Source organism: Ipomoea nil, unplaced genomic scaffold (genome assembly GCF_001879475.1).
Source record: "Ipomoea nil cultivar Tokyo-kokei standard unplaced genomic scaffold, Asagao_1.1 scaffold1834, whole genome shotgun sequence".
NCBI classification, from domain to species: domain Eukaryota; kingdom Viridiplantae; phylum Streptophyta; class Magnoliopsida; order Solanales; family Convolvulaceae; genus Ipomoea; species Ipomoea nil.
The window spans coordinates 3,727,655-3,753,855 of record NW_017618262.1 but is presented as its reverse complement, the minus strand read 5'-3'; the positions used below and the strand labels follow the sequence as shown (position 1 = coordinate 3,753,855).

The 26,201-nt window shown below is 33.1% G+C and overlaps 3 protein-coding genes across 3 annotated transcripts; 2 read left to right on the top strand and 1 right to left on the bottom strand.

The window, feature by feature from the left end:
• Positions 1-7,867: 7,867 nt before the first annotated feature.
• On the top strand, positions 7,868-8,821 carry LOC109193147. The gene has a single exon (XM_019343982.1). The coding sequence runs from the start codon at positions 8,138-8,140 to the stop codon at positions 8,636-8,638; it is 501 nt and encodes a 166-aa protein (XP_019199527.1). The 5' UTR covers positions 7,868-8,137; the 3' UTR covers positions 8,639-8,821.
• Positions 8,822-19,459: 10,638 nt separating this feature from the next.
• LOC109192856 lies at positions 19,460-22,239 on the top strand. Its single transcript, XM_019343557.1, has 3 exons — positions 19,460-21,601; positions 21,674-21,826; positions 21,925-22,239. The coding sequence occupies exons 1-3, from the start codon at positions 19,460-19,462 to the stop codon at positions 22,237-22,239; spliced, it is 2,610 nt and encodes an 869-aa protein (XP_019199102.1).
• A 381-nt stretch (positions 22,240-22,620) lies between these two features.
• LOC109192855 lies at positions 22,621-23,198 on the bottom strand. Its single transcript, XM_019343556.1, has 2 exons — positions 23,028-23,198; positions 22,621-22,842 (listed from the first exon to the last, which is right to left on the bottom strand). Exons 1-2 carry the CDS (start codon positions 23,196-23,198, stop codon positions 22,621-22,623), a joined length of 393 nt encoding a protein of 130 aa, XP_019199101.1.
• Positions 23,199-26,201: the final 3,003 nt, after the last annotated feature.

Here is a 26,201-nt window from a genome sequence, read left to right as displayed (position 1 = left end):
TAAGTTTTTGTTTTTTAGTTTCATTTTTAACACATTAATTTCAATACAACAACACTAAAGTATGATTTTAAGTTTACAATAATTTCATTTAACGACTATGATCGACATAGTATTGTGTAGTCCATGATCCACTGTATAACAATTGATAATATCCCTTCTAGAGTTCAGAAGTTTTTGTTTTCATGGGACCGTTACCGTGCCTAATAACTTTTACTTCTACTAAATGATAACGTAGACTTCTCCAATGTTGAGGACTAGAATTGCGGGTCTCTGTTACTTGTTGAACTTTTCTTTTTGTTATTTCTCGAAATACTTGCTTTCTCTTCTTCTTTAATCGCATTTGGAATTTGTTTGTTTCTATACTCGTAGCCGATCGTGGCAGCCAGTGAAATATGAAAATGGCAATATAGTCCGTATGGGCAGCTCAACTGGTCAGAGTGTTGAAAGTTGAAAAGAATGACTAGGAATCGAGTTTCACCAGCGACAGTGTGGGAGCAACCTATCAAAGTGAGAGGGACTCCTTGTGCGCAGTAAGCAAAGGTCTAGCTTCTGTAGTTTATGTTCAGTTGAGTTACCATGATTTATATCTTCTCAAATGTTCTGTCGGACCGGGGTGTGGAGGCCCTTAGAGTTGGGGGTTCAACATTTTGGAAAGAATGAAAATGGCAATACAATACAATGCAATAATAATGCATGACCACATATATCTACTTGCTTATTAAGTCGCCTTCGGTCAATTTGTGCTATGTTGTTTTCCGCTGACCGCGACGAGGAGGGACCGATGGAAAATAACGGATGGGATTAAGATGACACCAATAATGTAGCACCAAACGTTAAAATTCTTCACACAATATAATGTCAATCCGATCGCTATCTCTTCTATACGTTGCGTACACTATTTATCTTTTCAACATTATCTTTGCCTAGCTGGTAATTATTAAATGTTATGCTGTGATGACATAACGCTTCAATCACATTCATTTTGATCAAGACATCCAAGGTTGAATTTGAGCAATTAAAATAATAGAGACTTTATAAGTTTACTATGCAGAATGTATTAAAATTTATACATGTCTAATTAAGTATATTTTACATTTTTATATTTATTCAAAATAAATGCACTACCAAGCTTTACAACAATGAATTTATACATGCAAAAACGATGCCAAGTCAACGACTCAAGTCACGAAGTTACATTATAAAGTTTATATCACCTCCAATCTAGAGATATCAGAAAAAGATATATTGCGCAATTACAAAATTATAAGTTCGATTCTTAATAAAAGTGATATATTGGTCATCTTAATTTGAATTAGTCAATTATGAACAATTTAAGTTGATTTGTCTTTTTGTGATTTTTTATTGACTAGAATCACAATATGGGACTTACCCAGCGTACAACCTCAAATAGCTATAGGTTTCCTTATCACCCAAAAAAAAAAAAAAAAAAAAAAGAAGATATAGACATACTGGAGATAATCCTTAGTTTCTTATAACAACAACAACAACAACAATAATAATAATACCCCACAATAATTTAGCAATTAACGGGTCAACTAATAAAAAGTGTCATTTGTCAAAGATCTTGTAGTCAAGAGGCATAGCTGTGCTTCTCCCAAATGAGAGATCAAAAGTTCGAACCACAGTGAGATACTGACTCTTTTTGTGTTTCTATAAATGAACAAAATATGAATGAACATATACTACATAGTAACAGAGTCGGTAATTCTAAAAAAATAATAAGTGTCATTTATATTTCTCTCAAGCCCAGATGCGTTTTGGAAACTTTTTCAAGTATAACAATTTAGATGGTATTTAAATATAAATTAGTATTACTGGTTAGGAATAAATATTATTCATAATTAGTATTGCATTTATTAATATAAATATTACATTTGCATATTAACTCAATTGGTTCGACCGTTTTATGGTTAAGAATTTCGGTGTCTCAAATAAGTGTGACCTTTCAATTTTAATCCTTTTGGAATATGAGCCTAGAATGGGCCATGGGCCTAGAAGATCGGATGGGGACCAAAATGGTCCGGGCCAATAATTGGGCCAGTAGTAGAAGTCACCAGCGAAAATAGGAAGAAGGCCTTTCATAAATGGACCGGCTGACTCAATGACTCGACAAAGAGGGTGATCGAGACCGAGTAGTACAAGGAGTCGGCAATAGAGGAATCTATAAGCAAGATGCTCAAAAGACCGTTGGGAACTATTCAATGCCTTCCATAAATAATGAAGTAGCATACCGTTCCAAGGAAGATAACGGAAGAGCAACGTTAACCGCATTAAGAGGCACTCATATGCTATAATGAAAGCCATAAATGTATTTCTTAAAGTTTGACCCTCACTCAAGCTCGAACGCCTATAAATAGCCCTTCAAAGACATGGTAAAAACACACTCTTCCTAATATACTGTACACTATTTTCTGGCAAATCAACTTGTTAATTTCTTCATATTTCTTCTGTGATTCATCAACTTTTTCGATTGTGTTAGATTCCCGATAAACTTTTCAAAAATCTAGAAACCAACAAATTCAATTCGTCTTATAGATAAAAATCGGTGAGAAGATTTGATTGAAAAATGAGTCTTGTGTGGGAGGTACAAAATAGAACGATAGGCGGCTAGCTGGCAAGAGCAAAATGCATAGATACAACAAAATAGGAATGGGTCCGGATTCACGTGCGTTCACGCTTGGTTCGTTTACTGGGCCAGCTTAACGCCACGTGGAGCGCATCCAAAACGTCTCCAACACGTGTTGCGTAGCCATGAACGGCTCAACTTTTGGACCATTCTACCCCAGGTGAATCCGCCACATCCTGACAAATTTCAACACCTTTCCCACAACTCACTAACTAACAAATTCCGCTTCCCGAAATGCCCCTCCTTTTGGAACTTCATTCAATCCCTCTTTTGTCGTTACTTCCTTCTTTCAACTTACTTCTCGTTTCGACACGTGGATCACGGATGTCTACACACGTAGGAATGTCGGATTTGCCAAACAGTTGCCTAAACACATTCGGATCGGTGTCACACCCATCTCTAACTCTATGTTTAGGTCCTTAGGATATCATAATTTTATTTTTTTTCTTTTTTATTTCTGTTAAATGTATAAACAAAACGAAAATCAATAAATTTTACTATAAAATGTGTTTATTAACAAGTCTAAATATAGAAAATCAAGAGGTGTCATTTGAGCACAAAGTGCTTGACAGAGTCTAAGGGTGTGTTTGGTTCGCACATAGGAATCGGAATCGGAATGAGTATCAAATACTTGGTAATGGTAATGGGTTTTGGTGAAAATATTTAACATGTTTGGTAGTAGGGTGGAATGGAAATGATTAGTAATAGTAGTGCTTGAAAATAAATAAGGGAATGAAACCCTTATTGTATTTGGGTATGAGTTTTTCAATTGATGGGGTATTCGAAACCCATAGTAGTGTTCTAAAAACCTATCAACCAAACAACAACAATCACTTTCATACCCATTCCTATGGGCAAAACTCACCAACCAAACACACCCTAAATATATTAGATCAAATATTGAAAATACTTTTTATAAAAAGAGTAAGCAAAAGTTTATGTGAGATCATTTCACATATCTTTGTTTGTAAAATAGGTTGGGTCAAGATGAAAATTTAATATTTATACTTAAAAATATAATATTAATGAAGAATAAAGTTTTTATAACTTGTATTTGAAAGTGTAATATTTTTGAATAAAAATGGAATACTTTTACATTTTGGTTTAAAAGTATTAATTTTTTCTTCATAAGTGTTACATTTTCTCTTATAAGTAACAAACACTTGTCAACATTAGTTATTATAGAAAGTATAATATTTTTGATGAAAAGTGTAATACTTACATAAAATGTAAAAATTGTTATGTTTTTTTAAGCATTACACTTTCCCTTATTAATAATATAAACACTTTATTTCTGATTAGTATTACATTTTTAAATATAAACATTATATTTCTAAATTGGCTCGACTCATCTACGAATAAGAATCTGTGAGACGATGTCATACAAATGTGACCCTAAGAGTAATTAAATATGTAACGCATCTTAGTATATAGCTTTCCGCATATAGTGAATAAAAGTCACCATTCCCATTTTCAATTCATGATATATATATATATATATATATATATATATATATATATATATATATATATATATATAGGGAAGGGTTCTGGTGCGGGTATAGCTTCCCGTGCGGTTGTGCGGTTAGATCTGAGCTGTTGATCAAATTTAGATCAACGGCTCAAATCAATAAAAATTAAAAAAAAACGCGTGTCGGGAAGAAGATAGCGCCTACACAGCGTCTACACAAATGATAGCGTCTACACAAATGAGTAGCGTCTACACAAATAATAGCGTCTGCACAACCTCACGCACATTAAGTACAAACCCCACACACATTAAGCACAACCTCACGCACATTAAGCACAAACCCCACGCACATTAATCACAGATCCGCTCACCATAATTTTGACCTACATGCAAAAATTATAAAATTGCCACCGCGTTTTTTTTTAATAAAAATTTTGACAATTATGGACGTTGATTTAAGCGAGATGAATGATCCAGATTAAACTGCACAACTGCACCCAGGCACTCTAACCGCACCAGAACCTAATTCTATATATATATATATATATATATATATATATATATATATATATATATATATATATATATATATATATATATATATATATATATATATATATATATATATAAAGTTCAAATGCGCCTGTGTCTTTTCGTGCGGTCAGTGAGCCGCATAAAAATAGTGATGTAAATTTGCACCAACAATGTTAAGATCTGCACAATAATAAAATGCACAAATATATCAAAGAACGCAATGATTAAGCAGGTTGTCTAAATTCATGTACTAGTTTTAATTCTTAATTTATGTTAATATTTATCTTATGTTAGACTTGTTGTTAAGAAGTGGCATTCACTTGCTTTTGATATCGGGAACGTTGTGGTTCGCTATGTCAAGAGTTCAGCGAATCATATAGCTCATGTGCATGTACGAGCGATGGGGTATTCTTTTATCCTTAGAGTGTGGAATTCTTCTGCGCCCAGTTATATTTCGTCTTTACTGGATTAATATATGTTGCTTGAGGTTTTTGTTTTTTGTTTTTTGTTTTTTTTTTTTAACTTATGTTATGAAGCAAAAGATATGCATTCAAAATTAATACAATTATAAATGCACACACGTACAATTACAATTTCACCAACGTAAATAAATTATAGAAATAATGATATCAAAAATAAAGAAAAATATGATCCATTAAAATCTCTTTGATGGACGATTCAAATGTGTTCTCATGTTAGAAGGACTCATTAGGTGAGAATCTGTTGACAAATCTAAATCATTAATTTACAAAATTGATGAATAGGAAATCATGAAAAAAAAAATGAAGGGTTTGTAATATTTATGAATTTTTGTCCTCAAATTTTTACTTGGGGCATTGTTATCATGGAAATCGAACCCCCTCTGCCCCCTCCCCCACCCCCACACACACATATATATGAGTTATATTACATGTAGTACAAATTCTACTCCCTCACTTTTATTTTATAATGTGACAAATAATGATATGATATTTTTAATTATGTGGGTTCATGACCAGGACTATGTGGTCTAATGGTATCCGGGTTGGACTTCCATTTGGAAGATTGTGAGTTCGAGCCTGTAATAGAGCTAGTAGCATTCAAAAAAAAATTATGTGGGTTCATGAAAAATGTCTACGTCAAAAATTTGTGTGAGATGATAGAAGTTTGAAGTAAGAAAAAAGAGTCTATATAATATTTTTTTTATATATATCTACTATACTAATAAGAGCCCAAGAGAGTTAGGCCTATAATGGGTAGAAAAAATGGCGGTCACAGATTTTAATCAAATAAATGGCTCAGATTGATTAAAAGATTGATCAGATTTAAATTTCACACTAAAATTTCCTAAAATACCCACACACCATTACTAATTCCGTTAAAATTTTAAGAATTGCCGTTAGTTCATCGTTAACTTACTCATTGATTTCAATAAAAAAAAAAAAACAGGGTCTTAGGTTCGAACCTCATCCCAATCAAAGTTGGCATAATTAGTACTCTATTTTACTCTTATTAAATTATATAAATAATAATTTAGTAGTTACAACAAAAAATAATACATATGCATTTCTTTAATTTAGAATTATGTGTTCACAATGTCTTTATTCAAAAAAAAAATTATTCATTATTAATAAATTAAATAAGATAAATAATTTTATTAGTTATATTGTCTTTATTTTTCTTCAATATAAAAATTCTTTATATTCAAATTTATTAATTGATTATATTCGATACATTGTCCTTACAATGTCTTTATTCAGTGAAAAACAAATTATTAATTATCAATAAATTAATTAAAAGAAATATTTTCATTAGTTATATTGTCTTTATTTTTCTCAAATGTAAAAATTTTTACATTCAAATTCATTAATAGATTATATTCACTACATTATCTATTATTTTTTTTGTGCACTATTTTTCTAATTAAATATCAAAGTTATAACATAAAATAATGCTATATATTTATTTACCAAGTATTTTATTAATACCATGAAAAAATTAAAAAAATATATAAATAATAAAGCCAACCATATTAACTACTTGAGAGATTTTGTGACAAAGAGAGTATTCAAATCACACAACAAATTGAAGTGAGAACTACCTCGCAATGTCCTTGTTTGACAATCAGCAGTTAGCAGTTAACGTTAGCGGATTTGACCAGCGAATTTATTTAATTGTTAACATTGGGTAGAAAAAATGACCGCCAAATTATTAAATCAAATGAATGGTTCATATTGTTCAGGTTTTAATTTTTTTCTTTTAAGATTTTCTAATTTATCCTTAATTATATGATTATCCATTTAACTTTTCCGTTAATTCACCGTTAGTCTAATTCTAATATTAAAGTCTAATATAGAATTATAACTACACCATTAATCTAATTCTAATATTAAAGTCTTAATAGAACTTAACCACAAATCCTAATGTCGGAATCTCCTCAAACAATATTAGTATATATTTCATATTTTATGCCCTAATTTTTATTTGTTCTCCCTTATGTCCCGTATTTGGTTTCAACCATACCTATACAATTATTTTATTGATAATTATAATCAATATTGACTATATTATCTTGCATTTGTAAACTTAGAATTACCTATTTAACCTGCACAGACTTAGCTCAATGGTTTAGTGGGTAGTATTTGGGAGAAGAGACCGAGGTTTGAACCTCGGCGGCGGCAATGCGTGAGTTATGTCCAAAGTGGGCAGATTCCTTGTGCGTACCAGCATTTGGCCATGTCTGCTGAACCATTGAGTCACCGTGATTTACAACTTCCCACAATGCTCTGTCGGGTCGGAGTGTGGGGGGGCCCTTGGGGTTGGGGACTCAACCTTTGGGAGAAGAATTACCTATTTAAATACGCAAATTCAACATTCAATTATCTATGCATGAACAATTTCAATATAATCTTGCCTTAATATACTTTAAAGTACTTATTTTAAAAAAAAGCATTGGATAATATACTTTAAAGTACTTATTTTAAAAAGAGCATTGGGCATTATTCCAATCGCGCAATGCGTATAAAAAACTAGTACATACATAAGAGTCAAACTTAAAATTTTGTGTCTATCAACTAATTGTGAAACTAAGTTGATTGAGATTGGCTTGTTTGACAAAATTAAAGGAAACAAAAATTGACGGTCCAGATCCGCTATTGGGTAAATGAAAGTGGGCCCTGTATGAAATGACTGCTAATATTTGAGGGATACAATAGTGATTTCGTCTAGTCGAAGTTTTTTGCACAGATAAGAGTGAGAAATGACAAATGTATATTGGGGAAGAGAGAGAAAGGAAACTTATCCATTGAAAGATCTATAAAAGCAGATCACACCTCAAGGCTCAGGCATAGTTAGTATGGTAGGCTACAGATATAGGGGTTCAGAGAGAGGGTTAGAGAATTCATTGTATCTGTAGGAAGAAGAACAGCGTTTATTCGTGTAAAAGTATATGATCTCAATCTCTATTTATCTCTGTTTATAAGAATCGATTGGCGTGTGATTCTGCAATGGCTGCATCGAGGAGCTATTTCCCGAGGAATAACTACCGGTTCCTGTCGACTGACCGCGAGGCGCCGATCGGTGGCGACTCCGTGTTTGAATTTGAGGAGTCGGAGGTGTGGAACGCGGCTCACTCCGCCTCTCCGGAGCGCCGGAAGGCGATTCCGAGTTCTCGCGCGAGGAAACCGTCGGCCGTGAGCGGCACGCGCGTGGTCGGAGCGGCGCCGGGGTCCCTGCCGGTGAACGTGCCGGACTGGTCGAAGATACTGAAGGACGAGTACAGGGAGAACCGGCGGAGGGACTGCGACGATGATTTCGACGACGAGGAGGAGGACGGCGGCGGCGACGGTGGCGATCGGGTCCCGCCGCACGAGTTCGTGGCGCAGCAGTTGGCGAGGACTCGAATCGCCTCCTTCTCGGTGCACGAGGGCATCGGGCGCACCCTCAAAGGCAGAGACCTGAGTAGAGTCCGCAACGCGATTTGGAAGAAAACCGGTTTCGAAGACTAACCTAACTGGAGGCGAGGATTGATTTTCCTTTTTCGTTTTCAAATTTTCCGCTTCCATATTTCCGGATTTTGATTTTTATTTATTTCTCGGAAGTGAACTGCCTAGCGGAAACGGATTACACGCATGTAATCGTAACGTTAAGGAGATAAAAATTTAAGAAACAAATTAGTTCCATTATCATTATCCTCCAAATCCCATTTTCCCATCTTTATTTAGCTTCTCCGTTAAGACTTTGAAACGCGGATTGAATTCGGTTTAAGATGTTGAACAACTCAAGTGGGAAAAGTGGATTAAGTCAATATTTTGGTAGAGGATTAGGTAGAACTGGGGAGAGAATGAGAGATTCCGCTGCCTGCCTGCATTAAATTCATCCATAATTCATTTCTGGATTTTCTGGTTCAACTGTACTATATAGACTTTAATAGTTTAATTCATTCATACTCATATATTGATGAACTCTTGGGATTGGCAATAAGCATGCCCAGATTAAAATATATTTTTGATTCTGAGATGGTGAGAAGTGAGAACGTACGTTGACAGTACGTAATCACAGTAGTATTGATTATGGAGTAAAAGGGGGCAAATCGATCGGATTTTCTTATCCAAAATAGTACTACGTTGTTGTCGAGATTAGAATTGCTTTTATGGAAACAAATATTTTACAGCTAATTTAAAGGTTTTATTTGCTAAAGTCCATGGGAAGAAGGCATTGCACAGTGGATGTTTGCAAGAATTTGGATTGCCCGTTGGTGTGGTGTTGGGAGTTGGGTTTGGCTTAATTATCATTTTCACTACCATCCAAATGTTATTTTCTTTCCCTCTTTCGGTCTTTCTTCTCTCAATAGTCAATACTGGGGTGTCAAATTATCCTGTACTATGTGTCTCACCTTTAAAATTACTTTAAAACCTTTACATTTCTCTATTCCATCCATAAAAAACAAAATAAAGCAAAAGGAATTAACAAATTAAAGCAAGGGCAAATCGGGAATTAAATATATGGCGCGGCACTGTCATGAACGCCAAAATTTTTGGCGTTTTGCCGCTGAGATGATGCACGTTGGAGAAGTCTGTTTTGCTGCGATGGTGGGATGGTGCTAATATTTGCAGTTTTGGAGATGGCCTTAGAGTTCAGCTCAGTACCCAATGCTCGTGCGGAGTCCCAGGCCCTCAGGGTCTCTTTTATCATGCGGACTAGCCTTATCCTTACACATTGTCTAATTAGATTTGCCTTGCCATGGGCTCATCAGCCATCAAGGAAATGAAAATAGCTCCTAACCAATTGTGCCATTTGAATTGCTTCCAAAACTAGCAACAAGTTTCTCGAACTTAATTGGGTGGGCGTACCTAACTCGCCCAGATCTTAATGTTTATGGCAAAACTAGCCTTGACACTATTATTGTCCCTACCCATTTATAGCAAGCTAGCTAATTGTGCTTGACATTCTCCTCCATCCAAAATCTAGCACGCCCTTTGTGCTAGGAGAGAAAGACCGGACTCTGTCATAAGATCATCGTACTATACGGCCTACGCACCGCGTCGCCTCAAGTACTCCAAGTAAAGCAGTCAGGCTTAGCTAGCGGCCACCCGAGTCCCTTCTCTCTATAGGACCCATAATCTCTATGTAAAACATCTTTATAAATCATTAAATATACAAATGCAAGCTATAAGACTATATCGTGATAGTTGATACTAATAGCTACACTTTAACGGAGTTAACGTTCCTGTCAATTTGGGGACTTTATTGGCGATGCTTCCGTCTAATCTTGAAGGTCATTCCAAGACCGAATTGATGCTGCAATGATAGCAATTTTGGACCTTTTTGTGTTATCAATTGCAATAAAGGAAGCACATTGCACATATCCATCCCATTACCAATTATGGAAGTACTTATTCCAACCCCATTCTTAGCGTAAGACAACATTTCTATTTTCTCCGTCCAAAAAAAATATGCAATTTAATAAATTATATTCTCTTTAATTTTTGCATTTTAAGAAATAGACAATAATTGTTAAACAATAAACAGAAAATCCTTTTAAAAAAAAAAAAAAAAAGAAAAGTGGTTCATTCAATTTGAAAAAAAATGACAATAAACATTGTATTAATATATTAAATTTAAAAATTACAACTCGTAAAAACTTATAAACTTCAACAAATATTCTTGAGGACTTACACTCATTAATGTTAAAATACTGACTTTAAGTATGTAGGGTCTAACACAACTACTCAACTAGTATGGTCATGGTGGAATTTTTTTTTTTTTTTTTTTTTTTGGATTATTGAGCATCGAGTAATACTTTTTCATTTTCTTTGTTTTTCTAAGTTTAGTTTCAAAAAGGACGAATGAGTATTTTGGACCGTTTGATTTGAATGTAGGGAGCAGAAGAATGATATTTGACCAAAAGCATCAAAGTGTAGACTAATAAAAGTAGAAACTCAGAATTTGCATTTCGTGTCATGTTTGGGCTAATCTGTCGCATTCTTGCTTCCACGGCCCACACCACTTTCACTCGCAAATTATGCTATGCTAACCGGTGCCGTTTTGGTTAAAAAAACGCGCGTCCCACTTAAAGAAGAAATCAGGTTCGATTTCCGGCAATAGCATTTTTATATATCCAGAAATTTATAATTATATATCCAGAAATTCATAACTATATATCTACAAATTCATAACTATATATCCACAGTGAATGAATGAAGTAAAAATCCACAATGAATGAATGAATGAAGTAAAAATCCACAATGAATGAACTAAATATCCACAATGAATGAACTAAATATCCATAAATTCATAACTATATATCCACAGTGAATGAATGAAGTAAATATCTACAATGAATGAACTAAATATCCACAATGAATGAACTATATATCCATAAATTCATAACTATATATCCACAGTGAATGAATGAAGTAAATATCTACAATGGATGAACTAAATATCCACAATGAATGAACTAAATATCCATAAATTCATAACTATATATCCACAAATTTATAACTATATATCCACAATAATGCTATTGCCGAGAATCGAACTTAAATTTTTTTTTTTTAAAGTGAGACGCGCGTTTTTAGTCAAAACGACGTCGTTTTGCATCGTATGTACCATGCGCATGGTACATTCGGTTGCACAGCATAACTATTGACTTTCACTCCATAATTCACTTTTATTTTATTTTTTTTATAACACTTTTATTTTATTTTATTGAGTTAATTTCATTTTTGTCCTAAATTTATTGGTGACAGTTTACTTTAGGCAAATTATGCTCTTACTCCTGTAAGGTGGACACGGTTCTAAAACTATCATAATTGTAAATATAGAGTTCAAAAATTATGAATATAGAGTTCTATAATTATGAACATAGAGTTCAGTAATTGTGAATATAGAGTTCAATAATTGTGAATATGAAGTTCAAAAATTATGAACATAGAGTTTTATAATTATGAACATATAGTTTAGTAATTATGAACATAGAACCATGTCCACCTTGCAAGATGGACACGGTTCCACGACATAACAATTGTTTACTTTAAGTCTCTCTCTCTCTCTTTTTTTTTTAATCAGAATATTCACTTCTGATCATAGTATTATTGTGGCATAACCATTTTTTGTCATTTATCAACAAAACAGTTTAAATATCGTTAAATATAATGGCATTTCGGTCTTTAATTATGGATTTAAAATATATATATATATATATATATATATATATATATATATATATATATATATATATATATAGTGGTTCAACTTATTTTGTATAAAAAGATTGAAATGTCTTTATATTTAACGACATTTCAACGATTTTGTTGATGAAAAACTAAAAATGGTCATGCCACAATAATACTAGGAGTCTAGGACCAAATAAGGATGTTCTAATAAAAAATTAAAAGACTAAAAGTTGACAGTCCACTGGCCTATAAATCTATGACAAAAAATGTAATTAAGTATATTTTATTTTATTTTACTTTAATACATTGAATATATCATATTATGCTAAACTAATCCTAAATTCCTAGAACCTCTATCAAGAGTCATTGGAGGAGGTAAATTTTGAGCCACCACACCCCTATATGTACACTCTACTCACAAAGGGTCTTCATCTCCTCTGATTAGTCAAGGTCTTTAATGACTGCCCAGGTTCTTAGTGGGATTCAAATTCCTACACCGCCGCTGAAGCAAGACTCTAAGGTGATTGGTTATACTAACGGAGCTAGTCTCGCTGGACATAATTTACTTTTATTTTGTCACGAGTGATTGTTTAATTTTTACATGTTTGTGTAGGAATAAAGATATAGTTGTACATAGAAAGAGAATCTTCTTGTTGAGAGAATGGAAAAATGAAGATGGAGCCTTCTTGTGTGAGGAAGAGTGATGGAGTGCACCATTCATAAGAGTCGAAGAGTGGTGAGGAAGAGTGATCTCATGTGAAGAAGAATAATGTGGAAGAGTGATAGAGTCTTCTCCTAATGTGAGGAAGAGTGAAGATGGTCCCTTTTCCTTTTGCTCCTCCCTTCTTTTATAGTAATAAGATAAGATTAGAAGTATCTTGGGAGGAGAAGAAGGAAGATAAGATAAGAAGTATCCATTGGGTGAGTCAATGGGGGTAGTAAATAAGTATTTAATAGAATTTATGAGTGATAATGAGGTTTAATCCCTTATATAATAAAGCTATATGGTTTGGAAAATAATTAATGTTACAATTAATGCAACACCATACTTTATTATAAAAAAAAATTTAAAAAAAAGCACAACATTTAAAAAATAAAATAGCTATATATTATATAATCATATAAAAAATATACTTTTGAAAAATAAAATAGCTATATATTATATAATCATATAAAAAATGTGTTCAATTAGAGTTTAAATTTACACATACAAAATTTGAAATTTGCTTTCCAAATGTAATTATCTTAGTTATTATTTGTATTGTGAAAATTATAATATAGATGAAATACAATTAAGAATAAATCAATGTAATTATGTAAATTATCTCTATAAGTTTATTTGAATATGCACATAATTAGAGATTATATTAACCATACAAAATTTTAATTTTAATTTTAATTTTAATTTTAATTTTGTATTCTATAAAAATAATAAATACTTGACCAATGGAAGCTAAAAAATATTATTATATTAAATAATTTAAAATATTTTAGTTTTTCTATTTTTTATTTATATTTATAATAACATAATTTTTTTCCGTGCATCGCGCGGGTGAATTACTAGTTGGATATATAGCTAATGGTTTTCAGAAGTTTTATGTTAGTTTGATATATAGGATATTTAATAGATAGTGAAGGTGTAATAGTGAGGTAGTAACTAGTAAATGGGGTATTTATGTGGGGGTTATGGAGGGGTTTAAGTGTTTGACTGAATTTTAGGTAGTTTAACCGTGTATCCATCAACTTGAAAGTTTATGCCCGTATTATCCATCCTTATGATCATCTCAATAATAATGTAAAGCATAAAACACAACATCAAAGGAGTCAACTTAATGAATCCCAAAATAGCATTATTTTTAGGTATATGGCATGCATCCTTAATTGTGTGTGTGTGTGTGTTTTTTTTGGTTATGGTAAAACTGAAAATAGAACTCGCAAGCAGCTGCAGGCTATAAATTCTCTAATTGCCATTGTTGGTGCTTTTTAACATTTAAAATCTTAATATAAATTATCAGACATATTAAGATTTCAGAGCTTTTAGTCGCTCAGATTCTAGGATCCATTTGAGTTTAGTACTTACAGCCCGTTTGATACAACGATAATATTTGAAGAGAAATGTAATTAAACCAAATTTGATTCTTTCTATTGTTTTTGGTTTTCACTTTTCACCCTAGGTAACTCTTTCTACTCTTTTTAAAATTTTGTGATCTCTTTCTACTTTTCTAAAATTTTGTCAACACTTCTATAAATTTCAGAGTGTACTGTTTTTCTTCATTCAAGTTCGCCGAGAACGTTTATATTTGGGTGTTTAAATATATACATTAGTAATTTATTATATCATTGAAAAATCAACATTTGATCAATACTTTTAATACCCTCGGGAAGAAGTAAATTGTTTTTAATGAAACTGTACCTAACCAAATTTTTTATTATTTGATTTGGTGCAAAACCCGTTAAAACTTACGCGGTGAGAAAACCAATTTCCAAGTTTAATGTATGTAAGAGAAATTTCTATTTGTTCATATAGATACGGATTGTAATTAATTGTTATACGTTTTAATTTCTTCATATATATCACAATTCAAATTGATATTATAGTATTTGGTGTGATGTTTATAAATTTTTACATTTTCATAAGTCTCATTCTTAATCTCATTCAATTCACAAATCATTTCACTCCATTACTACCATAGTTACAACTAAAAGATATTCCATTACAACAGAAAACGATATGCATGATTTTCCTAATTGATCGACCTACTTTTCCATCAACCTTGCAAACCCTATGTTGTTCATAGAAGTTCACAAGCTCGGCTATGGAAGTGTGGAGATATTTTATATCATTCTCGAAAAATAGGGAGAGGAATTTGGGAATTTAATGGATAGAGATAATATAATTAAGAAAGGTGAATATTAATAATAATATAAAAGAATAAATCAGCCTACATGGACATGAGGGTATAAAAAATGATTAAAAATCGCAGCTGAACCTTGTAATAATCTATCAAGGCTGCCTACGTACCCAGGTTTTGATATTCTTGAATTCTGGGATCAAGCCACACGTAGTTCTTAGATTACATAGTTTAGTTTCAGTGGCTATAATATTAATATTTGGAGATTGGCTTCGGCTTACTATGTTGGGCCTTCAATTCATTCTGGAAAGTAGCCGTACGTTGTCGGACATGGCCGCCGGGAAGCTTGGCCTTACTGCGACTGTCGCAATGCTTCTTTGGTTCAGGGAAATCTATCTTCCTCTTCTTGGCCGCCATCTTTTCCGCTTCTTCTTCTTCTTTAGGGTTCTTGCGCCCTAACATCTTCTTTGTGGCTTCCATCGACTTATCTTGACGACCCACCATCTTTAATGGCGGCACTGGAGGAGCAGTAACCTGAGATGACAACTCTTTTTCTACAGATTTCTTGAACCCTAATTTCTTGATTCTTTCTGGGGAATGGGATGTGTGCTTTGCAGGCGGAGAAGTAACCTTCAATAATTCATGAGCTGCGGCATTTCCTGGATTCTCATCAAACAACAATTTCATGATTCTGCTTCTGTGCTTCTTAAGCTTTTCAGGATCAATCAAAGCCGCAACGTTGACCGCAGCTTCGATCAACCCCACCATATCCTGCTCTTTCTTGATGCCCAACCTAACCCTAAATGCACTTTCAACATCCATTGATCAATAAAGTCTTTCTAATACGTACTCTGATCCGTATTTTCCTAGACAGACGTACAGAACAATTGAGTGTGTGTTTTCTAATATTTCGTGAATGCATATCGGTGAACACGTTTATATGCAGTAATTAGTGAATGGCGGGAAAATTAGTTAGACTCAATATAACCCCACTATAATTGGGATTTACTCATTGTGATAGACAAATGAGATTAATTCATATTTTTACTATATGAGAAATGTAATAATGGTGGAAGCTTACAATGCAACAATAATGAGAGTCTATATATCATGTAATTGAAAGTTTAGTTTATTTTATTTTTGTAGGTAATACTAGGGAGCAAAAAGAACTCGAAAATGAAATTATGACAGTATTCATAGAAAACAAACTCTACTCATTCATGTGTAATTGACTTTTGACAGTAAAACATTATGCTGGAATCTTTTAGAGATGTCAAATTCACATTTTCGATGATTAATTTGTTCTCCAAATACAACAAAAAGATATGTATATAGGCTTTTTGAAAATGGAAATTTGTGCTCAATTTTGAACGTTTAGAGAATGACAATGAAAATGTGAGAAATAAATTAATAGTATGAATATTACTACAGTTTTGTTTGTGTTTGCAAATAAAAAGAAATATGTAATTTGAATAAAAGGGAATTAGTTTGTTTTTTTTTTAATCTATGATTTTTGTTAAATATTTTCTTTTAATTTTATATCTTATATTTTTTTTTAAAAAAATAAAATCAGATACGTGTAGCACGATAAGCACTAACCAAATAGGTCGGATTAATTTAGGACTTTATTAACATTTTAACTGATTTAGGGGGTTCGAATGAAGGATGTTTTATTTAGATGCTCAATTGCACTATGACTTAGGGGACCACAATCTCACCCCTTTTTTCCTAAATTATATTCAGGAGGCCGGTTTTTAGTTTTGTGTGGCCCCGTTCTTAAAATAAATGAGGCCCTATCAAAAGCCTAATTTTTTTCTAATAATAATAAAAGGATTTTTTTTAAAAAATAAAAGATGTCACAAGCAAGAATTGAACCTTTGCCCTCCCAAAGGAAACACAATAGTCATATGTTTTTACCATTCCCCAATGTAATATTTTACAATTAATTGTAATTTTTATGTTTTTTAATATTAACTAGCTAAGTAAAAAATTAAATATTGGGCCCTCTAAAATTTGGGGCCCTGTGCTGTACACAGCCCAAAATCCGGCCCTGATTATATTGTTGGTCTTGAAGGGGTTTGAATAGATTTTGAACCGTTTTTAAATTTTTAAAAACAACTCTAAGTAAGCTTGAGTTTATGAAATCTAAGCTATGAAACTATCTTTCCTTGCAGCGGAAGTCTTAAGCTTGTCTAAAAAAATCGTAGCAATTGTTTTGTTATTTTAACGTGATTGTGTGTAATTGTGTAAATATAAGGTTAGTTTTCAAATAACAAATGAGTAATAGTAAAAATAAGACACAAGAAATTTTTATAGTAATTCAGAAAATACTTTCTACTCCACTAAGTATTGTTATAATAACACCTCTATTTGGCTATATTTTACCCCATCTTATTTCATTCTATGCGTATTATGGGTTGTAAAGTTGTGAACTGCGACTACTTTGTGTATCTTTATCTATAGTCACACCCATTTACACAACAAAGTGGAAAAAGAGCATTAGAATTTGTCGATTAAGAAAGCAAGGAACGCGTTGAATGGAAGCTAAGGAGATAATATATAAGTTAACTGCATGGACATAATATATATATATATATATATATATATATATATATATATATATATGTTAATTGTATATATAGGCACATAATGTACTAAAAGTAGTCAAGTTACATAATATATTACCAATTATGGAAGTACTTAGTGGGGGGCTCTTAGGGTTGGGATTCAGCCTTTTGGAAGAATTATAGAAGTACTTATTCCAACCCCATTCTTAGCGTAAGACAACATTTCTATTTTCCCCGTCCATAAAAATTATTCAATTTTATAATATAAATTATATTCTCTTTAATTTGTGCATCTTAAATAATTCATCATCACCAACCTACCAAACATGTTAGTTTATAACTCAATTAGACATTTTAATACTTACTGCCTCAATCTTCTCTCTTAGTGCTACAGATGTTAACGAACTTTTAACAGGAACGAATGGAGTAAATTGTGTTATAAGTGTAAGTAACAATTTTATATAGTACATCTAAGTGCAAGTAAAATGTATATATATGGGCGCGCATAAATGAGAACAAGTGCAACTGAATGGAGTGGTGAGAATGACCGAGATCAGAGGACGGAAGGTGTAGCTAGGGCGTTGGGTGTTGTACATGAAACTGTGAGTAATAATAACAAGTTAATTATTATAATTTGTGGTTTATTATATTACTAGTTTTTTACGCTCATTGCGCGATTGGAATAATGTCCAATGTTTTTTTTTTTTTTTAAATAAGTACTTTAAAGTATATCAAAGACAAGATTATATTGGAATTGTTCATGCATAGATAATTGAATGTTGAATTTGCATATTTAAATAGGTAATCTAAGTTTACAGATGCAAGATAATATAGAAAAGATTAAGAACAAATTACACTTTGGGTCCTGTGAGTATTAGGGTACTGGCAATTTGAGTACAGGACTTTCAAAACTCTCAATTTAAACCTTTATCTATTCATTTTTTGGCAGTTTTGGTCCTCCGGACCAAATTGCCGGCCAAAATTGGCCGGAAAATTTTTTAATCGTTCGAATTGTTTTTGGGTGAGGGTAAAAACGTCATTTGTTATTGTATTTGGGGGGAAAACACCTTCCGGTCTTTTAGTCAACAACACCACTTGCAATTTGGGGGGAAAGCAACGAATTTGGGGGGAAAATCCAAAGAACTTCATCTTCCACTACTGGAGCAGCGATTGTGTGAAGTGGTCTGGAGCTTCGATTGTGGACATCATCTTCTGGGTTTGGAGAGGGCGAGCTTCATCATCTGCGACTGGAATGGGTCTACAACTACGTAAGAAATTTTTTTTTCGGAGTTTAAATGTGAAGAAATTGAAAGTGTCTGAGCGTATTTGTTGTTTGGGTTGCCTATTTTTTGTGTGTGTGGAGTTGAATGCAAGTTTCTGCATATCTAGGGTTTTGTCCTGGGCTTTATATATGCATAGAATAGGGTTATGTAGTGTTGTTTTGTTCTGCGGGGACCACCACTAAGTTTCTGCAAGTATTATTGTGTTGTGTTGTGTTGTGTTGTGTTGTGTGGGCACCACCACTATACTAATACTTTTGTCAAGATTCCATGTGCATAAACTGGGAGTTGGAGCAATTTCTGTATACCTTTATTGCTTTGTGGTCTGTGGGGTCCAGTATGTTGACTATTGTATGTGTAAATGGTTTCTTTACAGGGGATGGAGTTGGTCCTTTTTCTGTTTGCCTTTTCCATAATGGAGTAATAAATAGGGTAGGTGAGGTTAAATATATGGGTGGTGATGTAGAGGTTTATGACAGAATGGAAGCTAGGGAAATTTGTTTACAAATGTTGAAGGATATGATTAAAAATTTAGGGTATAGTGAAGTAGGAGCACTAATATATTGCCTTTCCAATGATGGTTTGAAGTTGCTGCAATCTGACATGGATGTAATAACAATATTGAATGAGGACAACCCAGGCAATATGTTGGAGTTTTGGGTTGAAACAATGGATGAGGTGGACTTGGTTGATGCTGATATGGAAGTACTGGAGACAGAAAGTGATTGGGAAAATGCAATTGAGGTAGAGTGTTTGAAGGTAGAAGAGCAGGTTGGAGAACAGCAGAAGGTGGCAGAAAAGCAGAAGGCTGCAAATGCAGAAGCTAGAGCTGTGGATGATGCTTTTGTGGAAAATAGGAAAACAAAAAAAGTTAAGACCAATGATGAGGTGGAAATTAAGTTTTCAGATGAGGAGTCAATTGTTGATTCTGATAGTGATGTTGAGGGTAAGTGGCCTATATTTAGAGCTGCAACAGACATGAAGGACCCACAGTTTAGGTTAGGAATGACTTTTGCATCTAAACAACAGTTTAGAGAGGCTGTGCAAAATTATGCTTTCAATAATGGCAAAGAGATTAAAACTCTGAAAAATGACAAGGAGAGGGTAATTGTTAAATGTACACAGGAGGGGTGTCCTTGGAGAATAGGGTTGAGGAAAGTACTTGGTTCAATGACATGGAGGATTTTGAATATGACAGATGAACATGAAGACTGTAGTTGGGTATGGGAAAATGGTATGGTTAAGTCTTCTGTGGTGGCTAAAAGGTGGTTAACTGAATTGCAAGACCATCCTGATTGGATGATGAGGAAGTTCAAGGATAAGGTGTGCAGTCAGGAGGGTTTTTATGTTAGCAATTCACAGGCCTATAGGGCTATTTGGAAGGCAAAGAAGCTAAGGCAAGGTAAAGTGGAAGATACCTTTAAGAAGATATGGAGTTATAAGGCAGAAATAGAAAGAACAAACCCCAAGACAACCTGTCCTGTAAAACTCAGTGACCTAACTGATGAAAGTGGCAATTCCAGGTTTTTGAGAATGTATGTGTGTTGGGAAGCTAGCAAGCAAGGATTCAAGCACTGTAGAAGAATAATAGGTTTAGATGGGTGTCACCTTAGAACTGAAACTGGTGGGATGCTACTAACAGCTGTTAGTATTGATGGCAATGATAGTATATTTCCACTAGCATATGCTATTGTGGAAGGGGAGAAAAAGGAATCTTGGACATGGTTTCTACAACTTCTGAAAACTGATTTGGAAATAACTAGAGGTGTTGAGGATGAATATTGCTTCATTAGTGATAAACAGAAAGGGTTGATTCCTGCATTTGAGAGTGAGCTACCTGGTGTGGAGAATAGATTCTGTGTGAGGCACCTTCATGCAAATATGAAGGTGGCAGGTTTCCAAGGAAAGGCCCTTAAGGACTGCCTGTGGGCTTGTGCTAGGGCAACCACTTTGAATGCATTCAATGTTGAATTAAGTAAACTTAGGGGCTTAGATGAAGATGCATACCAATGGCTTGGTGATAAGAGTCCAACAGAGTGGTCTAGATCTCACTTTTCTACACAGTCTCATTGTGACATGTTGGTCAATAACATCTGTGAGTCATGGAATGGATCTATAAGGGATGCAAGGGACAAACCCATTATTGAATGTCTTGAAATACTAAGGAAAATGTTGATGGGCAAGTTCTTTGAGAAAAGACAAAAAGCTGCAGAGTGGAAAGCCTTGCTATGTCCTGCAATTGTGAGAAAGCTTAAGAAAATTGAGAAGGATGCATCAACATACCATGCAACACAATGTGATTTCCATAAGTTTGAAGTAAGCCATTTATATGGGGATCAACAAGAGGTTGATCTGGAAGCAAAAAAGTGTTCCTGTAGGGTTTGGGACCTAACTGGCATTCCATGCAAACATGCCATTTGTGCTATATGGAAAAAGCATGGAAAGGGTTCAGTTACTGACTATGTCCATCCCTGCTACTCCAAAGAGACCTACTTGAAGGTATATGGTGGTTGTATCAACCCTATGACAGGTCCAAATGATTGGCCACAATGTGACAGAACCCCACCATTGCCTCCTTTGTATACTGCCAAGGTATATATGCTTTGCCTAGTCATTAATGTGTTCTTATTCTATTCACTTTATCTTGACTAAATTGATTTGCAGGTTGGGAGGCCCAAAAAGCAAAGGGCAAGGTCAGCTGCTGAATTGACAATAGATGGAAAGTATGTGTCCAGACAACACATTCAGTTACATTGTGGACTGTGCAGGCAACCTGGCCACAATGCAAGGAAATGTCCTACAAATCCAAATAAAAAGGTTTACTTTGTGGCCTCTCATTAGATATTCAACTACATTTCCTAGTTTTGGTGTATTATGCCTGAGTTTACTTATCATGTTTCTTTGTTTTTTCCCAGTTGAAGCCAAAAAAAAGATTCATCTATAGTGCAAGACAAATCCCCATCCACCTTCCTTCAGGGCACAACCAGCCTCATGAGGGTGTAGCTGAGACAGAAGACCACTTTCCCTCTGGTGACCAGCAGCAGCAGGAGCTAGATGACCTACCAGCAGCACAGCAGCTAGATGAGCAGGACCAAAGCCAATCCAAGGACAGTAAGGGCAAAAGGAAATTGAGGCCCTCCAATAGGAAAAAACCCTATTATACCAGGAGCAAGACCACCTTCAAATCCAAGTTCTTTGGAAATAAGGGTGAACCAATTGACCTTGAGTGATTGCCAACTAGGTGCTTGTTATGTTGCCTTATGATTGTGTTTTGAAACATGATGGATAAGTTAAGGTCTTAATGGTTTTTGTTGTTTTGTTTAAACTGTGTTTTTGTTGTGTTAGCTGTTTTGTATCAAACTAATCAATGTACACTGCTTTTTTGTGAATGGTAATGCAGCATGTGATTTCCATAAGTTTGTCCAACATACATATCCAACCACAATTCATACATGAATGGTAATGCAGGACCAAAAGCCTGGAATTCATTCAGTAACATATATATCCAAAAACCAAGACTAATTCCTTAATGACCAAAACCAACCACAATTCATACATGAACAAAACCAACCACAATTCATACATTTCCAAAACCAACCAAACTACATACATTACCAAACCCTACTACCAACTACTGCTACAAATAACACAATCAAGACTACTAACACCTTGTTCATGGACTTCAAACCTTGTTCACTTCTAAGTTTCGAATTCAATTTTCGTATCTCTTCATCTTGTCGGTTGATGCGTTTTAGCAATCCTGGAATTATTCGCTTTGAACGATAGCACATTGGAGTATCATACCAATCAATAAAACCACATCCCACCTTCCTCTGCAATAATAAACAAAATGCAAAACAAAACTGTGATTAAAGTAATTCCTAAAACAGAAAATATCTAGAAATTTGATGTTCATAAATTAGGGTTTGAAACTAATTTAAACAACACAAAAAAAAACCCAAATTGAGCATTTCGTAGGTATACACAAAAATTAGACTTTCAAAAGTAATTAACTTACATTACCACCCACGCATTGCCAAAATCTACGACCTGGGTTCTCAGCTGTCCATGAAGTGCGTATCTTCAGTTGCTCACCACACCTACAATGGACAATTGGAAACCTTTCCCCAAATTCATAAAACTCGTTGCCATGATTAGAAGAGGAAGATGATGAATACGAATTAGCCATTGATTGCAAGCGGAGGAGGTCGAGTAGGAGTGCAGACGCCGTCGAGGAAACCGGTCGGAAGGTGGAGTAATAAATACGCCGTCGAGGAAACCGTCGAGCAGCCGTCGAAGACAATCTCCCTCTGGTGACCGTTTTTTAGCCCAACACGAGGTGGTCCCCAAATAAATACAGTAACAAATGACGTTTTTACCCTCACCCAAAAACAATTCGAACGATTAAAAAATTTTCCGGCCAATTTTGGCCGGCAATTTGGTCCGGAGGACCAAAACTGCCAAAAAATGAATAGATAAAGGTTTAAATTGAGAGTTTTGAAAGTCCTGTACTCAAATTGCCAGTACCCTAATACTCACAGGACCCAAAGTGTAATTTGTTCAAAGATTAATTATAATTGTCAATAAAATAATTGTATAGGTATGGTTGAAACCAAATACGGGACATAAGGGAGATAAATAAAAATTAGGGCATAAAATATTAAATATATATTAATATTGAAGAGCTAACTGTTGATTGCCAAACAAGGACATTGCGTGGTAGTTTCCCACTTCAATTTGTTGTGTGATTTGAATACACTTTTTGTCAATATATCCCCCAAGTAGTTAATATGATTGGCTTAATTTTATATTTTTATTTTTTTAAAACAATTATTATTATTATTATTATTATTATTATTATTATTATTATTATTATTATTATTATTATTATTATTATTATTATTATTATTATTATTATTATACCCTTAGGTCATTTTACATGTTAATCTAAACAGTTAATTTTTTCAAATTTCTTTTTACCAACCGTTGATATAATTCGCTGGTCAAATCCGCAAATATAATCCGCTAACGCTAACCGCTAATTGCTGATTGTTAAACAAGGACATTGTGAGGTAGTTCTCACTTCAATTTGTTGCGTGATTTGAATACTCTCTTTGTTAACAAATTCCTCAAGTAGTTAATATGATTGACTTTATTAATTATATATTTTTTAAATTTTTTCATGGTATAAAATACTTGGTGAATAAATATATAACATTATTTTGTATTATAACTTTTATATTTAATTAAAAAATAGTGCACAAAAAGCTAATAGACAATGTAGTGAATATAATCAATCAATTAATGAATTTGAATTTAAATAATTTTTACATTGGAGAAAAATAAAGACAATATAACTAATAAAATTATTTCTTTTAATTAATTTATTGATAATGAATATTATATATTTTTTTAATAAAGACATTGTAGGGACAATATAGCGAATATAATCAATTGATGAATTTGAATGTAAAAAAAAATTTATTGGAGAAAAATAAAGACAATATAACTAATGAAATTATTTCTCTTATTTAATTTATTGATAATGAATATTTTTTGTTGAATAAAGACATTGTAGACATATAATTCTAAATTAAAGAAATGAATATGTATTTTTTTTTTGTATCACTAAATTATTAATTAAGTTAATAAGAGTAAAATAGAGTACTAATTATGCCAACTTTGGTTGGGATGGAGTTCGAACCTAAGACTTTTCGCATTGAAATTAATGAGTAAGTTAACGGTGAACTAACAGAAATTAACGGAAAAGATAATATTTAACGGAAAAGTTAACGGATAATCATATTCATTAAGAATAAATTAGGAAATCTTAAGGAAAAATTAAAATCTGATCAATCTGAGCCATTCATTTGATTAAAAAAATTGACCGCCATTTTTTCTACCCATTATAGGCCTAACTCTCTTGGGCTCTTATTAGTATAGTAGATATAGTAGATTTTGATAATAAAATTTGAATTCTTACTTTCAATTCATTTTCTTTCTAATTCTTTATTTTTATCCAATGCATCATTAGATCAACGGTTATACCATGGACCCGGGTCCATTTGCCAGGTAGATTCAAATCCAAAATACACAATTTACATATTGAATGATAATTCAAATTTTGAATATTCAGTATGTAAGTTGTGAACACCATGCACTCGAAAAAGGAACAATATGCAATCAAAGAAAAAAAAATAATGCACCTAAAGAAAAAAGAAAATATGCACTAGAAGATAAACACTAAAGGGAAAATTGTAATTTATGCCCCTCCATAATATACCAATTATCAATGTTACCCCTGAATTATTAGTAGTGTAAATGTTGCCCCTCAATTTTCAAAACAGTACATATATTGCCCCTCATGTAACGTACGGGAGGACAATATATGTATCATTTTGAAAATGAGGGGCAACTAACATTTACATTACGGGAGGGCACTATATGTACCATTTTGAAACTTGATGGACAACATTTGCACCACCAATAATTCAAGGGTGATATTGATAATTGACATATTATGGAGGGGCATAAATTATCATAATACAATTGCATTTTTAACTTCTTTTTTTAAAAAAAAAAAAATCTTCATTATAGACGGTTGATTTGGACAAAATCAATAACTGAGATTTAACTCTATTTTTACATAAGAGCTCCTCCACATCTAATGTCTCTATATATTCCTAATCTTATTCAATTTAATCAAATTCAATTTATAATCATTTCACACATCAAAATTCTATAATTTAGTAATCCAATAGGCCGTGTTCTAATTCAACATGTGACAATTCTATCGTTTCCTCTATAAAGTTAGTGTAAGCCTATGTATCAACCCAAAAAATGGAGCACAAATTTTAAATGTAAGTGCATGTCAAATATCTATTAAATTGTGTATATTACATGTACTATTTACCAGTTACTATTGTTGGTGATAATAAACCAAAATCGATTTAATATCTCTAAAATAATATTTATATATATATACACACGAAATATATATAAAATATTATTGGATATATATTCGAAATATATATATACACACAAATATATATATATATATATATATATATATATAACGGAACCAATAGTTATATATACATATATATCTACGAAAAAGATATACCAATATATATCAACCGAAATTGGAACTAATAATCCTCATATTATAAATCCAATCCACAACTAAATCAAA